This window comes from Rhinichthys klamathensis, unplaced genomic scaffold (genome assembly GCF_029890125.1).
Source record: "Rhinichthys klamathensis goyatoka isolate OS25496 unplaced genomic scaffold, OSU_Roscu_1.1 h1tg000147l_1, whole genome shotgun sequence".
In the NCBI taxonomy this organism is placed as follows: Eukaryota; Metazoa; Chordata; class Actinopteri; order Cypriniformes; family Leuciscidae; genus Rhinichthys; species Rhinichthys klamathensis.
Genome location: NW_026606682.1, coordinates 711,877 through 729,381, shown reverse-complemented (window position 1 = coordinate 729,381; position 17,505 = coordinate 711,877). Strand labels below are relative to the sequence as shown.

The following is a 17,505-nucleotide window of genomic DNA, read 5'->3' as shown; positions in this document are numbered from 1 at the left end:
ACTACTGCGTAACACGAGAATGAACCTCATTGGTTCTTGCTGAAGCTCAAACTACTGCGTAACACGAGAATGAACCTCATTGGTTCTTGCTGAAGCTCAAAACTACTGCGTAACACGAGAATGAACCTCATTGGTTCTTGCTGAAGCTCAAAACTACTGCGTAACACGAGATTGAACCTCATTGGTTCTTGCTGAAGCTCAAAACTACTGCGTAACACGAGAATGAACCTCATTGGTTCTTGCTGAAGCTCAAACTACTGCGTAACACGAGAATGAACCTCATTGGTTCTTTTGCTGAAGCTCAAACTACTGCGTAACACGAGAATGAACCTCATTGGTTCTTGCTGAAGCTCAAAACTACTGCGTAACACACGAGAATGGACCTCATTGGTTCTTTTGCTGAAGCTCAAACTACTGCGTAACACGAGAATGAACCTCATTGGTTCTTGCTGAAGCTCAAACTACTGCGTAGCACGAGAATGAACCTCATTGGTTCTTTTGCTGAAGCTCAAACTACTGCGTAACACGAGAATGAACCTCATTGGTTCTTGCTGAAGCTCAAACTACTGCGTAACACGAGAATGAACCTCATTGGTTCTTTTGCTGAAGCTCAAACTACTGCGTAACACGAGAATGAACCTCATTGGTTCTTGCTGAAGCTCAAAACTACTGCGTAACACGAGAATGAACCTCATTGGTTCTTGCTGAAGCTCAAAACTGCTGCGTAACACACGAGAATGAACCTCATTGGTTCTTGCTGAAGCTCAAACTACTGCGTAACACGAGAATGAACCTCATTGGTTCTTGCTGAAGCTCAAAACTACTGCGTAACACGAGAATGAACCTCATTGGTTCTTGCTGAAGCTCAAAACTACTGCGTAACACGAGAATGAACCTCATTGGTTCTTGCTGAAGCTCAAAACTACTGCGTAACACGAGAATGAACCTCATTGGTTCTTGCTGAAGCTCAAAACTACTGTGTAACACGAGAATGAACCTCATTGGTTCTTGCTGAAGCTCAAAACTGCTGCTTAACACGAGAATGAACCTCATTGGTTCTTGCTGAAGCTCAAACTACTGCGTAACACGAGAATGAACCTCATTGGTTCTTGCTGAAGCTCAAAACTACTGCGTAACACGAGAATGAACCTCATTGGTTCTTGCTGAAGCTCAAAACTACTGTGTAACAAGAGAATGAACCTCATTGGTTCTTGCTGAAGCTCAAAACTGCTGCGTAACACACGCGAATGAACCTTATTGGTTCTTGCTGAAGCTCAAAACTACTGCGTAACACGAGAATGAACCTCATTGGTCCTTGTGTAAGCTCAAAATTGCTGCTTAACACGAGAATTAACCTCATTGGTCCTTGTGTAAGCTCAAAATTGCTGCTTAACACGAGAATTAACCTCATTGGTCCTTGTGTAAGCTCAAAACTGCTGCGTAACACACGAGAATGAACCTCATTGGTCCTTGTGTAAGCTCAAAATTGCTGCTTAACACGAGAATTAACCTCATTGGTCCTTGTGTAAGCTCAAAACTGCTGCGTAACACACGAGAATGAACCTCATTGGTCCTTGTGTAAGCTCAAAATTGCTGCTTAACACGAGAATTAACCTCATTGGTCCTTGTGTAAGCTCAAAACTGCTGCGTAACACACGAGAATTAACCTCATTGGTCCTTGTGGAAGCTCAAACGTGCTGCGTAACACACGAGAATGAACCTAATTGGTCCTTGTGGAAGCTCAAAACTGCTGCGTAACACAAGAATGATCCTCATTGGTCCTTGTGGAAGCTCAAAAAACAAGCTTGAGCTTCCATTTACCACAACTGATGTGTGAGTTGATGAATGTTTATATGTAAATAAGCCTAAATTCAATCTGTTCCATCATATAAAGCGATCAAGTCTCTTCATAAAATTTGGACTAAACCGCTTAATTCATATGGATTAGATTTACGATCTCTTTATGAATTTTTTTAAGCATCAAAGTAGTAGTTGCATCAGCTGTCTATGGAGGGACATGTTCTGAAGATTAACAAAAATAGTATGGGTTTGGAACGACATGAGGGTGAGTAATTAATGACATCATTTACATTTTTGGGTGAACTAACCCTTTAAGAAGTCAATTACAATTGAATTTAACATTTATGTTCATAGTAAAACAACATCCTAGATGAATTACGCATTTTTACGTAGGATTGTGGGTTTATTTGAGTTCCTAACCCTAAGTATGAACAATAATAAAAGTAATACTTGCCTTAGAAGCGGAAAAATGTTCACTAGGGTGCATTTATAAAAAATATTTGTCTACTTTTTTGACACAATTTTATTAGTAATCAAAATCTTTCTTTCCTACAGCCACACATGGCTGACTAAATAACAGCTTGTAATGAGGAAAGTATTAATTCTACTCACTGGATGGATCACTTGTGCTGTGAATGGTCACCTTTGGGACACCTGGGCCTGTAAAAGTATGACAGAGATGAGACGTGCATCTTTATTCATCCACCTAAATGTAATATTTGAGAGAGTCAGTGACCTTACCCAAGCAATAGAGGGTAAAGTATGTCTGATTGTGGCTGAAGTCCGCTTTGAAGAAGCTGCATCGCTCAAACAGGTTGCATGTCAGACACTGGCGATGAAACACTCCTCCAAGCTCCACACTAGTCAACAAGCATGCATTTCATTATTTTAAAACCCATCATCTTAATGCCATCAACCTCTGCTAAAAGTGTTTGTACAGCGATTAGAATATACAACTTACAAAATGTTTATCATAAACTAGCGCCAGACCCAGAATCTGCCTAAATTTACGGTCAGGAGCCGCTACTACCATCAATGACAATCACACTTTAAATGCCGTTTTCTTCAGTACAAAAATAAACACAGTCATAATTTACTCCACCTCATGTCTTTATAAACCTGTCTGGCCTTCTTCTGTGAAACCAAAATGAAACATTTTTAACCCTCTGGTTGTGCTCTGGTCATTTTGATTTGGAGTGTATTTTATTTCCCCCAAAAATGCTAGTCATTTTTAACACATTGGACTAAAACTTACTGAATTTGCTCACACAGGGTATATCAACTTCTCAAAAATAATTTGATCATTTGTGTGCATGTTTTCCCTACCTTCTTCCTTACACTTGTGGTATTACCAGTCAAAAATGTCGACCTACAAATAATACTTAAATATTTTGCTATGCTATGTTATTGCCAAAAAATGGATACAATCTTTTTATCAGCTTGTTTTCTTTCAATTGGGGGAGGTTTTGCATTTCTCCGTTTTTTTGAGGTGAATAAGGCCTACGATCAATCAGTTCCAAAAAGAATACAAAACCTGTTCTAATTAAAAGAAAACAAGAATATTTGATCATAAAATAGCATAATGGGACATTTAAAAGGGCAGTATTTTTGACTGGGAACACCAAATTAGGTAAAGGATTTTCAACAGAGCACAAGAGTTAATGATGTTCATGCTGCTCTTTTCCATAAAATGAAAGCATATATTGACCAGGATTGCCAAATTCAGGAAGCATAAAATGAACACTAAACTTTTTAGTGTTAACTTTTTTCAACTTTAAATGTCTTTACTGTCCCTTTTTGATAAATTGAATGCATCCTTGATAAAATAAATCTTAAAGACCTTTGAATGAAAACGATAACATTTTTGGCTTAACTATCCCTATAACTTCCAGTATGTGAAACACACACGCTGAGCTAGTTTTCCATTATCCACTTGCTTTAAGCCCAATGCTGGACCTTTGCACTTTCGCCATATATTGCTCGGATGGTCGCAATAAAAAATCTATGAGAAATTGTGGCCCATGGAGAGCAAGTGAGAGGCTTAAAGCATTAATCAAAGGTTAGAGAACACCATTTAAATCTTTGTAAGGCGCAGCACCTCCCCCTCTGCCCGTCTCCTTTTCAACCTTCTCCATCTCTCTCTCCCTCTTGCTCTCGCTCTCTAAGCTGCCGTTTCTGTTAAATGAATTAGCTGGGCTTCTTGCCTGGAGCTCACTAGGGGTAAAAAAAAAAAAAAACCCTATTGGATTTTCACGAATGTCCCCGAAAATCCATCTCAGATACATTTCGATGTAAACTGGAAGGTTTTAATTGATTACAGCACAAGTCATCGATGAACATACATACTGAGAAACTGGAGCGTCAATACGCATAAAGAATATCAACATGTAATGATGATATGGACGTCCAAAACCCACAAACATATTGAGGAAATTAAATATCTCACAACACAACAGGGTGTGCAAATGCTTGCTGTCAGACTGATTTAGATGCAAATGCGCAGCACAGCATGAGAGGTCCAGAATTCCTAGACAGTGATGATAAAATACTCAATTACAGCTTAAAAGACATATCGCTTGGGACAGAACCCACCTGTATAAGTGTCTACTCTGCTGCGACTCCTCCGTGCTCAGAAAATAGCTACAGGGGAAAAACACATTAAGGAAATCTCAAAAGGTTTTTTGAGTTACTATGTAGTCAGTCATTTATCCTTTAATAATAGAGTCTACTTCCACATATTGCCTATCTGTTACACATGCAAAGTAGGGAAGACTGTGACATGCATTCATTTCTGTCAGTACCAGATTAATTGTAAGTCATTGATTTACGGGCCTAAACTTTGATTTGAGCTATAGATCTGACTATTTATAAATATTCATGCATTGAAAAGATAAAAAAGAATTTTTTTTTCTGAAAAAGCCATCACTTCTGGGATGGTTTTTTCAAGAGAGTTTGTTTTATGTGGCTGCAATTAGAGAACAAAGCCGGGAGAAAATGACAGAGTCATTACAGTCAATTCAACATTCAATTACTGTATTAATTTTAATTAAGTGCCATCTATGCTGATTCAGTGGGATAAATGGGATTGCTAGACGTAAATAATTCTATAATTACTCGTATTAGGTAGTTTGTTTGACTATGAGATGTTTTACGACACAGTCTTGAGGCTTTTGAGTCAAAATGGTTTGCTCATAAAATTCGATCTGTCATACATTTTATCGTTCTCCTCATCAAGAGCGCACAGCGAGGTTACATCCCAGTTTCCTGACGTTAGAAAGCGAGGAGATACAGAAGGAGTGGAAGCCTGAAGAAAAAGAAAGAGAAGGAGATATAGATAAAGCTTATACGAGGTCTAAAGAGAAGACGGGTTATAATGGAAAGCAGTGGACAGGAAGACGAGGAAACATTAGACAATGTGAAATATTCAATCTAAAAAAAATGACAGAAAAAAATTATATAATAATGTACTGTATATGTTCACTTATTTATTTATTATCAGATTTTATATACACCACTGAGCCAAAACACCTGCCTAATATGCTGTTGGTCCTCCACGTGCTGCCAAAACAGCGCTGACTGGTCAAGACATGAACTCTACAAGACCTCTGAAGGTGTCCTGTGGGATCTGACATAAAGACATTACCAGCAGATCCTTCAAGTCCTGTAGGATATGAGGTGGAGCCACTGTGGATCGAACTTGTTGGTCCAGCACATCCCACAGATGCTCAATTGGTTTGAGATCTGGGGAATTTGGAGGCCAGTGATGCATGTGACCAGACCTTCAACTCTTCATCATGTTTCTCAAACCATTCCTGAACAATGTGTGCAGTATCCTGCTGAAAGAGGCCACTTCCACCAGGAAACACCATTGTAATGAAAGGGTGTACCTGGTCTCAATGTTTAGGTAGGTGGCACGTGAGAAATTTTCATCCACATGAATGGCTTGACCCAGGGTTTCCCAGAAGAACATTGCCCAGAGCATCACACTCCCTCCACCGGCTTGTCGTCATCCCACAGTACATCCTGGTTCCATCACTTCCCCAGGTAAACGACGCTCATGTACACGGCCCTTTCACGTGATGTAAAAGAAAACAGGACTAGAACTAAGACGGACCAGATGACCTTCTTCCACTGTTCCATGGTCCAGTTCCGACACTCACATGCCCATTGTAGGCGCTTTCGGCAGTGGACAGGGGTCATCATAGGCACTATGAGCTACTACTACTCTATGCAGCCACATATGCAGCAGAGTGCAATGCACTGTATGTTGTGACATTCCTCCCATAACATCATTAAAATTTTGAGTGACTTGTGCCACAGTAGACCTTCTAGACAGGCTGGCCTTCGTTGCCCTTGTGCATCAGTTAGCCTTGGGCATTCAACACCCAGTAGCCAGTTTCTGGTTTGTCTTTCCACGGACCACTGTTGGTAAATTCTCTCCACTGACCGGGAGAAACTCGCAAGCCTTACTGTTTCAGAGATACTCTGACCCAGACGCCTTGCCATAACAATTTGGCTCTTGTCCAAGTCCCTCAGATCTTAATTCCTGCCCATTTCTTCTGCATCCAACACGTTGATTACAAGAACTGATTGTTTGCGTACAATCCAATCTACCCAGACCTTAATATGTGGCCTTGTTAGGAGATGATCAACAGAATTTGCATCACCTGTGACTGGTCATAATGTTTTGGCTCATCAGTATATTATATGTATAGATGAAGCTTATATTAGGTTTAAAGAGAAGGCAGGGAATAATGGAAAGCAGTGGACAGGAAGATAAAGAATATATATATATATATATATATATATATATATATACACTGTATATACCAACGCATATAGGTGACGCCATATGACATTTCGTCGAAATCTTACGCACATGGCATCCTTTAGCGTCAATATAACATGCACTGTTATGGGTAGGTTTAGGTCTGGGGTAGGGTTACGGTTATGACGCCTTGGGATCTGCGTCTCATATTGACGCTAAAGGATGCCATGTGCGTAAGATTTCAACGAAATGTCAAAAGCGTCACATGTATGACGCCTTGGGATGAGAACAGGCTGTATATACTGTATACACACACACATATATATATATATATATATATATAAATAAACCAATGTATTTGTTTAGTTTTATATTTTAATTTTAATATATGCAATGTTTTTATATAGGAATATAAGAACAAATTTGGTCTGTGTAACTCATGATATAAATTTGTAAATGACTTCAAATAAAGAATTACAAAAATCTAAATTAACATAACTATTTATTCAAATGAAAGTCTAACAGTTAAAATGAGAGAAAGACTTTACAATACACAGGGGTTCAGCATCGCTCCCACTTGCCATAAAAAGTCACATACACGTTTGGTACTTCAGGTTTCTAATCACGAAGTTTATAACTGCATCTAATTTCATTGTGCATAGCATGAGTATGAAATTATTCCACACACAGACCTGAGCGGGGAGACTGGCGATGTGGAGGAACTCCCCACGGGCCCCTTGCTTGGCAGGCAGAATGAGGTAAAACAGGGAACCATCTGCCGTGAACAATGGCTCCTCCTGTAGGACAAGCCACCATCAATATACATTCCTCCAACAGATCAATGAGAGACAACACCATTTCGATGCAATTCATTTCTTGCCAAGGTGGATGCAGCTTTTAGGAACCAAAGAACGGAACCTGAGAACTGGAGAGAGTAAGAGAGAGAGAGAGAGAGAGAGAGAGAGAGAGAGAGAGAGAGAGAGAGAGAGAGAGAGAGAGAGAGAGAGAGAGAGAGAGAGAGAGAGAGAGAGAGAGAGAGAGAGAGAGAGAGAGGCTGAACTCACCTGCCGCTGGTTGTTGTGCCAAAAGTCCATCGCCATTTGGTGCTTCTAAAGATTAAAGATGTTTTAAAAGGATTAGACATGTTATATATTAGAAGTAACATATGTTTTTTAAATCATTTGTTCTCTTCTGCCTGCCAAGGAGAGTTGTACATCATAACAAACTCCACCGCTAACGCAGAGTTTCAGTCAATCCATTATTTTCACTGGCATCACATTAAGGAAGTGCATGTTTCATTTTTATCTGCAGTTTAGATGTGCTGTCTGCAACAACTAGAGTTCCACATCAATTCCATTAGGCTGTTCTAAATTTGAACTTTTTTTAAGAATTAAGGTACATACTCATTTCCTCTATTTTACATTTAGGTTGCTGTTATCTAACACTTAAAGTTAATCTTAAAAACAGATTAACTGTTTAAAGGGAGTGGAGTATGACTTGTTTTCATGAATTTGTATTTTTACACTATCATTAAAAAGTTTGGGTTCAGTCAAATTTTTATTTATTTTTTAAAAGAAAAGAAAGGAATACTTTTATTCAGCAAGGGCGCATTAATTTGATCAAAAGTGACAGTAAAACCACTTACAATGTTACAAAAGATTAATATTTCATATAAATGCTGTTCTTTTGAACTTTCTGTTCATTAAAGAATCCTGAAAAAAAATGCACATGGTTTCCACAAAAAATATTTAACAGTAACTGTTTCCAACATTAATAATAATAAAAATAAATGTTTAATGAGCAAATCAGCATATTAGAATGATTTCTGAAGGATCATGTGACACTGAAGACTGGAGTAATGATGCTGAAAATCCACCATTGACATCACAGGTAATTACATTTTAAAATATATTAAAACATAAACAAAACAGCTGTAATAATATTTCACAATATTACTGTTTTTACTGCATAAATGCAGCCCTTTCAAAAACATATTTTTTGAATGGCAGTGTATATTTTTTTGTATGACTATAACAATGTTTATATATAAGATTCGCTTGCTTAAATATTTGTATACATTTGAATATTAAGTAGTTTGCATGGAGATTAATTTAAGCTAAAATCACTTAATAAAAGAATTGTGGCTTGTGCAGAAATCATCGATCACCGCTCAACATCCTCAGAGCTCATGGTATTGAGACGTTAATACACATTACTGTTAAAAATCTATTTCTCTATGGAGATAATAAATGGGATTTTTACTTCCAGAGCCAAACAGTTTAACTTTAACAGTAGTAATTGTTATGCATTACAACACAGCTCTCAATGCCTCCAATTATAAAACTCTGTTGACGGATTTATCAACACAGAACACACAGGGTGTAGAAATCAAACATCCCTGTCAGACGCAGACACTCCTGTGCGCATGCATTCAATCACTCGGACATAAAAAGGGAATGACCTTTAGGCATTAAGACAGGCTGCGCATTAAAATTCAGGCTTAAAAGTAAAGCTGAGTTAGTCTTTCACGCCTCCAGAAGGAAATTAGGCTGAGCTGGCAGAAGAGAAGCAAGCGATTCTCTGTACGTTCTGAGCAGAATAAAGAATGAGAGCAAGATCGATGGATACTTTAAGAGTAAAGATACCCAGTGGGGAGCAGTGGATGAGCTGGAAACCCCTCACCTCTGAGCAGGCTCCTGTCGTGGCCTCACACACACACAGCACGGACTGGTTCTGGACACGGTTCAACCAGCGCACAGTCAGACGGGTGCTGCTTATCCAGCTCACCATAGAGATGTAGCTATCTCTAGAGAAAGAGAGAGAGAGAGAGAGTAGAGTGCATTCAGAATCACCACTTTATCCATTATGTCGGTGACACTTTAAAATAAGGTCTCATTTCTTAACATCAGTTAGTGCATTAACTAATGTTAACAGATACGACTTTGATTCTAAAAATGTAATTGTGGAAATTAAATTGAACTAACAGTTCTTGAACAGTACTTTTACAGCATTTATTAATCTTAATGTTAACTAATGCTAATAAACGGATCATAATTGTTTTACTATTCTTTTTTATGCTAATCACTTGCAAATTAAAGTTTAAATAGGATAAATGTATCTTCTCCCATAGAGGTAACTTTCCATGCATTGCTAAAATGACAATATCATGTAAATTAATTATAAATTACAAAATATTGAAGTGAATACAATATTATGGAGCCCGGGCCCCTAAACGGACATGGTGATGGAAAAAAATATGAGATGGGAGGAACAAATATATTTCAATGCTTTTGTGTTCCCCCGACAAACTTTGCGTTCACTCGCAAAGAACTCAAAAGTTTTGTGAGCTTAAAAGTTTTTTGGGGGAACGTAATAGCATTGACCTTTCATTTTTCCTTCCAATTAATATTTTTTTCCTTCACTATGTCCCTTTAGGGGCTCCATACAGTATTTTGAATTATAAAAAAGTTCAGTCTAACTAAAATTTGATTATTTTATGTGTGCTATACAGTAGCCAATGTTTTTTTGTTTTTTAAGGGATAGTATGTGAATATTACATTAGTGAATACATGATAACAGAATTTAAATTTTTGGGTGAACTATGCCTTTTAAAGTCCCTTTGCCATCTTTTGATAATCTTCATCATTGATCACCAAAATTACATTTTTAAATGTTTTTTCCTTGAAAATTCTTCATGACTTAAAATAGCTTGAATGTAACTCTACACCCTTGCCTCATTTAGTATACACAGTTCTATGAATATGCTAATTAGACCCACCCCCACTCACTCACACCAGCTCAGAGATCAACTCATTAATGATCACACGTTGACATGATTGTTTACAAGGTAGTTTGTGACGTCAGAAACAGCGATTTCAAACCGCCATTTTGAGACTGTCTTTGGGTCACTGCAGTTTTAAGGAGAAAATACTCAGCAATGGCGCTGACTTATTTGCACATGGTTTGTCTTAAAGCATTTTAAAAGATAGATATAGACATATAAACAACATTAAAAGCTTGATTTTCACCAAAGCCTTATGTATAGAGTGAAGATTCATTTTTCAGCAGGACAAAGACTCAAAGAAAGCACACAGCAAAAACGATGAAGAATGGCTTAAATACAGAAGGTTGGTATTCTGGAGCGGCACAGCCCGAGCCAAGGCTTGAATCCAATTGAAAATCAGCAGTAAGACCTGAAATTGCTGTCCACCGGCATTCTCCATCTAATCTGGCAGAGCAGGAGCATATTTGCTCTGAGGAATGGCCAATAATTCCACAATCTAAATGCGGAAAGCTCACACTTACAAACCCAGGATGATGGAGGCTGTACTTTTTGGACAATAGGGGTTGGGGAAAACAACAAAAAAATATTCATAAAAAAGTAACTTACTAAAGACAACAAGTTATCACTACAAATATAATAAAGTCTTCAATGAGTAACATCAAACCACTCTTACTAATCCATTGCACAATGTTGCCACAGGGCAACAACCCCTTTTTCTTTGGTTTGCAGTAAAGTAATTCCTTCATTATTAACACTTTTATTGCCATTTTAAATGCATTATGCATTTAAAATGGCAATAAAAGTGTTAATAATGAAGGAATTACTTTGAATAAACTACTAAAAACACATCCATTTTCAAGTCTTATTCTGGCAGTATGCACAGTGTGAAGGACAATTGATCATAATGTTCACCCATTAAAAAACATTTACATTTGTTAGAGAGTAAACTTTACATTTTAAACTTCATCATGAAGAACTTCTTAAATGTGTTTGTTGCCTAAGCAACACTGTGCGACAGAAACAGATTAAACTCATTTGCGATGTTTTAACATCATGCATAAAAGATTTACTTTAATAAATAGACAGTTAAGACACATTTTTCTATGCGTTTAAAAGGATATAAAAAATTAACAGCTCTGTATCCACACCCTGTGCACTGCATATGTCGCATGTTCGCAATTATGGACACATGTTAATGAAAGATAAAGTTCACCTGCTGTTCTGGGAGTCTGGAGGAATCATCTCTAATGTGTGAGCTGGACCGTATAAATTCACCACAAACAGACTGGCTGATGGGATTCTGGAACCTGCCTGTACAGAGCAATACTTTTAACATTAGCAAATTAAAGACAAAATGCTCTTGCAAATAGTGCAAATGCTTGCATTCATTATTCGATATAGACTTTTATTGTGATATCTGATTCATTTTGTCATATAAAAGAAATTAGTATGCTGCATGTCAACTGTTTTTACCTTTGGATATGGGTAGAGGACGTTAGAAGGGTAGACCCCACCCAGGAAGTGATGTATCTCCATAAAAGGAGTGGCTGAGTTGTTAATGGACAGATACGCCAGGCGTGCACCGTCTTTGGCCCACCAGAACGCAGGATATTTCAGCAATATCTCCTCTAAAGTTGAATAAGGTAAGGGAGAGAAATTAAATTTTGATGAGGCTAATTAACCCACACACACATATCATCATAGACCTACGCTTATGATCATAAATCTCATTTACCTATCTCATTGTGTATTTATAAGGCCAAATGAGATAATAATCTCTTCATGAATATTGGAATGTCTTCAAGGGATTGTCAGAATTGTCTCAAAGCACACACAGAATTAAGGTGATTCATTATAGTGATGGACTGAAAGAGAGTATTGAGGGGGACGACTCATCCAAAATCACTGACCCTCATAAGTCCAATCAGACAGCCCATTAACCACCATTCCATTTCTGCCCGTGGCTGTTAGACGCATCGCCTTGCTAGACACATCTGGCTTGTAGTAGATGTCATTCTCAAAGATATAGACCTGTGATCAACAAAGAGACACAACCAGCATTAATAGATGAAGTCATAATCCAACACTCTTAAAAATAAGGTTCCAAAGGGGTTTTTTTTTTTCACAGTGATGCCATAGAAGAACCATTTTGGGTTCCACAAAGAACCTTTCAGTGAACCATTCTTATTTCTTAGAGTGAAGAACATTTTAATAATCTAAATAACCTTTTTCCACTATAAAGAACCAATGGAAAGTTTCCATGGATGTTAGAGGTTCTTCATGGAAGAGTGAAGATTATTACAAGGATAATTAAAAATTAAGAGGGCAGAGTGCACATTAACAGCTGAAAATGTTATAGCCAGTGCTAAAATATTACTATTATGTCTCTACATATAAAAAATATAAAAAAAATAAAGCATGTCTATAATCGACTTTAAACTTTAACATTTAATTTTAATGATAAAATAATCTAAAAATTGCAAAACATTTAATTAATATCATGACAATTAATATCAACTGATGACTTTTTTCCCCTTGACTAGTCATTTGATTAGACAAATTGTAAATAACCTTTTAAATATAATAAAACAGCATAAAAATAATAAAATAAAAATCACAAAAATAACCTTTTTATTTAAGATGACTTAAAGCTGCAGTAGGGAGTTTTGAGAAAACGTTGACTTAGCCTGAAAATTTGAACAAGCACAACTTACAGGTCCCACCCCCTTGCTCTCTGCTGCGCTACAGTCCTCCCTCCACAGCTCGTCCTCCACAGCGGAGCCTGTCGTGAACGCGCAGGCTAGTAAACAGGGCCACCGATAACGGCGGATAAAAAGTTATATGGCACATTCACTAATAGGGACTAAACGTCAACAATATACTTTACATTGACTATGGCATGCCCATACTTTGACTACAAACTTGGTCCTCAAATCATTATGTATTTTGCAATAGCCTACATGTAACTTTATAACGTTGCACTCTTTCTATAAGTTATAAATAGCTAGTAAGATAACGTTAATATAACGGTAACTAACGTTAAAGTATGTAAGTAATTATTCTAGCGATATATGATGCTAGATAAGGTGTGCTAGTACATTATTTCAGCAACATGACAAGCCAGTGAATTAGCAGGTTTCAATTGTTGCTTAGCAGAGTGCGTGACATTTTATCTACATGTTATGCGACTAGAGTTTTGACACCGAGTCAATGGGCTCTGTGTAATTCTTTCTTTTTCGCTTGTTTATCGTCATCTGTCTTTTTCCTTTTACCTCTTTGTTTTATGAGCAGGTGTCACTCGAGAATTGGCAGTTTAGGTTGTTTCTCCGTCATAAGCACAGCTGCAGCACGCCGGCAATCTTGAGTTTGAACGACGGCTCGCGCTGTGCAAGAGAGGGGTGTGATCAGCGCGTACACGAGCGTGATTGACACTGCTAAGACATTCCTCCTGGCTCTGATTGGTTGTTTCTGACCGGGAGCGTGTATTTCTGCGAATGGCAATAGGACCACTGGGAGGAGCCAGAAGAGCTTGATTTTCTTCACAGATTATCTGTCTCATATTCTACTGTCAGGACATATTGACAGTTTTAACAAATATGTAAAAAATATTTTTTACAAAAGTTACCTACAGCAGCTTTAACTCTCTGAATTAAAGGAGTTCTATCATGACAACTCTCTGAGAGACTGGCATGGTAATAGAGTTTGTCAAGGTAATGCATATGGCAATGTTAATGTATTTGGTCTTGGTGGTGTAACGATGAGGCAAGGACGAAGCGGAGAGAGAATCCACATGCAAGCACTACTTTAATAAAACAAACAGGTAATCCAAGGCAAACAACAGAACACGGAACTCAGGTCAGGAACATAGGAAACAGCTACAAGCTACAAGCTACAAGCAAACAACGACCGACAAACAACAACTGAAGCACAGAGGTTTAAATACACAGGCAAACAAGCTAAACAAGATAACAAGGAGGCAGGGCTAATAGGCTCTATGCACGATCGCTTCCGTGTTTTGTCTCAGCCCGCCCAGTTACATCCGGTGATGCGTCGGAAGCCGTTTTTACATTAGGTGGAGATAATGGCAAATTACACTCACTGTTTACAAGAACTTCCAGCGGTTAACGTGAATGATGTTAACAATATTGTGAGGCAGTTAGCTGTCACACATAAGAGTAAGAAAGAGAAGGGCATTAAAGGTGCTCTACGTAACTTTTAGCGGCCTCTAGTGGTGATGTTTCAGATTGCAACCAAATTTTACAAGAGCGCTCGTGCTCGAACTCATAGACAATACCGTCTATTACGCAAATATCTCGGCGAATACTTGACGGATTCGGCGAGCACCGAGCTCGTTGGGACCATCTAGTCGAGCTGAAAAGAACCATTTAAGTTCCATAGTTTTTGGTGGTGTTTTCGCGGAGATATTAGCAGAAAACCATCGGGCGCGCTGCAAAATTGCGGATGCTGGTGACGTCACGATCTCAGAAGAAAATCGCTCGTATCTCTGGAACGCAAAGACCCAGAGAGCTTAAATTCGGGGGAGGAGGTCCCAGGGGAACCCTTGCCCGAACGCTAGAGTGGCGGGCCTCGGGGATGCCCCCTACCGGATCGCCGTTCGCTGGGACCCCCGATTTCGAACGGCTATAACTCGGGGAGCCGGGCGAGTTGGACCTCGGGGGTGGGCTCGTTCGAAAGGCCCCGTCCAGCACTACGAACGATTAGAGTCTTGGGAATATTGATCAAAGATTGACTGAGATATAAGCCGAAAAACGTGCGCCTTTAACCGGACGTAACTCCCTGACCGTCTACAATAGACTGTATATAAGGAGAGAGGCTCGGGAGCGCGCATGCACGTCACATCCGTTGGATTTCGCGGTAAATCTGACCCGGAGACTTCACATAGAAATAGGAATACTGGCCTTCAGAGGTAATAGCAAAACTCGACAAGTGGATCATTTTAATGTGTGATTACAACCCCTTCACACACAGGCAATACAAAAAGGATTCATTTTAGTAGAAAAGTTACATAGAGCACCTTTAAATTATATATTTCGAGCTACAGCTACACCCTCATTTGAGGGTGAGTAATCTCTCATAACATGCGAAATCCGACTAGCGAATCAGTTTCTAAAATCGTTGTCTCATTTCTGAGAAAATGAATTTTATTAAAGTTTGGCCTCTAGTACACTTCGCTATAGAACACGCTATGCGGAGGTAAAGACACTGGCTGAGATTCTACCGGAAATACATCAGCAGCGTTCGTGCATAGAGCCTATTAGAAACACCTGGAGAGACTAATAAACAAGAAAAACTACAAAGGACTACAAAACATGGCAGAGAACAGTAAATAACAAAAGTCCACACAAGACAGGAATCATGACAGGTGGAATAGATCTGCTACATGAATTAACCCCCATAGCAGATCTATACAGGTGGAGCTGGGGAAGGTGGAGGGTTTCTGAAAGCACGCTGCAGACTGCTAACAGCAACACTACCGGTATTTGAATGTTGAGTCGCAGCTCATTGGCCGCTGATGCAACAGCAACCAATCAGCTGCGCTATGTAGATGTTGATGTGATCGCTTACAACTGAGTTAAAGACCTATCAGCCTGAGCCTAACATTAATTGGTATTAATGTTTTACGGTCATGTGACAAACGTAGTGACCGTAACTCCGTTTGTCTGATGACAGTCAGAATGACAGTGGACAAGTCAACACAATAACTTCTTGTTACGGCGAACGCAATGGATATGTTCACCTCAGAGAAGTAGGTACATGGATTGTATTTCGTGTCACATTTTTGTTAATCTTGATTTCTCACAACTTGTGTGCTTTTTCTGGGCGAGTCGGTGTGCTAACAGAATTGCACGAATGAGAACGTTGTTTCCTTAAAAAAATACATTACATTTCATATCGTATACCCCCAGAAGACATTGGATCATTCTGTGATACTTTTGCACATTTTTAAAAAAGCTTTATGCTGGTCACTATTCACTGCCATTATATGGACAAGCGCAAGTGAGAAATTTAAAAAAAAAAAAATAATAATAACACCAGGGTGAGTAATTCATGACTTAAATTTAATTTTGGGTGAAAAGGGTGAACTATCCCTTTAAAGAAGCTCGCTATAGTACAATAGAAACAAAGATCCTCACCAACTGGTTCCCTTGAGGTCCCCACGCTGCATACTGAAGTACTGACGTATCCTCCTCTGATGGGGTGAGGTCCATAATCTCCCTAAAATATGCAGACAAAAACACACACACATAGATTGAACTATTACATCACAGACATTTGAAGCACTACATAGCAAAAATTAATCCGGTTCTGGGTCATTTTTAGAGTGCTTGAAAGGGCTCGTAAAAACAGCACGATGCAGATGCAGAGTTAATACGAAATGAAAGTGAAGTATACAGAGAGGCAGGGGTCTGGACATGCAATGAAACCACAGCTAAGGCTAAATGATCGGTGAATTCTGCCAAAACAAGCAAATGGGCTTCAAGACATTCTTTTAAGTTTCACTGCTCTTTCACAACCACAAGCAAGAATCTCAGGCTTTTATCAACAAACAGAACATAGCAAATCCCTGTCAGGGCATTCAGTAAATTGCAGGTTAGTGAAAAAAACAATTCATCCAGCAGAGACCTGTCAACATCAGAACAAATAGTACCTTTTCCATACTTTTATGTAATCAATGCCAAACGCAGAGGGACCTGTGGACTGGTTTTTGGTTGTGCACATGCCCAGTACAGGCCATGCAGTGAGGAACCTCTGTCTCTACCTACCCGCTGGCCACTGTGTAGATTGCAAAGGATGCTGTGAAGGACTGTGAGAATACCTGGAAAGGGGCAGAGGACATGGTGGATCCCTAAATTGTACACACAAACTATGTACGGAATAGCATACTACCACACTATTTCTGCAGTGTTTATGTGTATGTGACTGTATTATAATTTTCGGTATGCATGAATTTTCAGGATTATATGACCTTATGCTGCCAAAATGTGCAGTATAAGAACTATAAAACAAAAAATATGCAATGCACTCAACTAGATTGTCAATTTCCAGTGTGATGAGTAAACCAAAAGTAATATTAATCGCAATATTTAAATTTTTAAACTTTAAACTTTTTTAAGTTTGTGGGCAGTAAGAC

The 17,505-nt window shown here is 38.7% G+C and overlaps 1 protein-coding gene across 4 annotated transcripts in view; it reads right to left on the bottom strand.

Annotated features, from left to right (window-relative positions):
- The window catches only part of LOC130090503 (inactive dipeptidyl peptidase 10), a 55,357-nt gene that overhangs the window by 6,571 nt on the left and 31,281 nt on the right, over nucleotides 1-17,505 (bottom strand). For 2 of the 4 annotated variants that reach the window (XM_056257899.1, XM_056257898.1), the window contains exons 6-17: nucleotides 17,138-17,190; nucleotides 16,508-16,589; nucleotides 12,263-12,383; nucleotides 11,826-11,980; nucleotides 11,566-11,663; nucleotides 9,251-9,374; nucleotides 7,633-7,677; nucleotides 7,261-7,365; nucleotides 5,013-5,104; nucleotides 4,393-4,440; nucleotides 2,542-2,660; nucleotides 2,413-2,460 (exon numbers count right to left, since the gene is read on the bottom strand). In XM_056257899.1, the coding sequence (XP_056113874.1) occupies nucleotides 2,413-2,460; nucleotides 2,542-2,660; nucleotides 4,393-4,440; nucleotides 5,013-5,104; nucleotides 7,261-7,365; nucleotides 7,633-7,677; nucleotides 9,251-9,374; nucleotides 11,566-11,663; nucleotides 11,826-11,980; nucleotides 12,263-12,383; nucleotides 16,508-16,589; nucleotides 17,138-17,190 (1,090 nt within the window). Of the gene's footprint in view, nucleotides 1-2,412; nucleotides 2,461-2,541; nucleotides 2,661-4,392; nucleotides 4,441-5,012; nucleotides 5,105-7,260; nucleotides 7,366-7,632; nucleotides 7,678-9,250; nucleotides 9,375-11,565; nucleotides 11,664-11,825; nucleotides 11,981-12,262; nucleotides 12,384-16,507; nucleotides 16,590-17,022; nucleotides 17,191-17,505 lie in introns of those variants that run through there. The other 2 variants (XM_056257901.1, XM_056257902.1) reach the window with 2 other exon arrangements.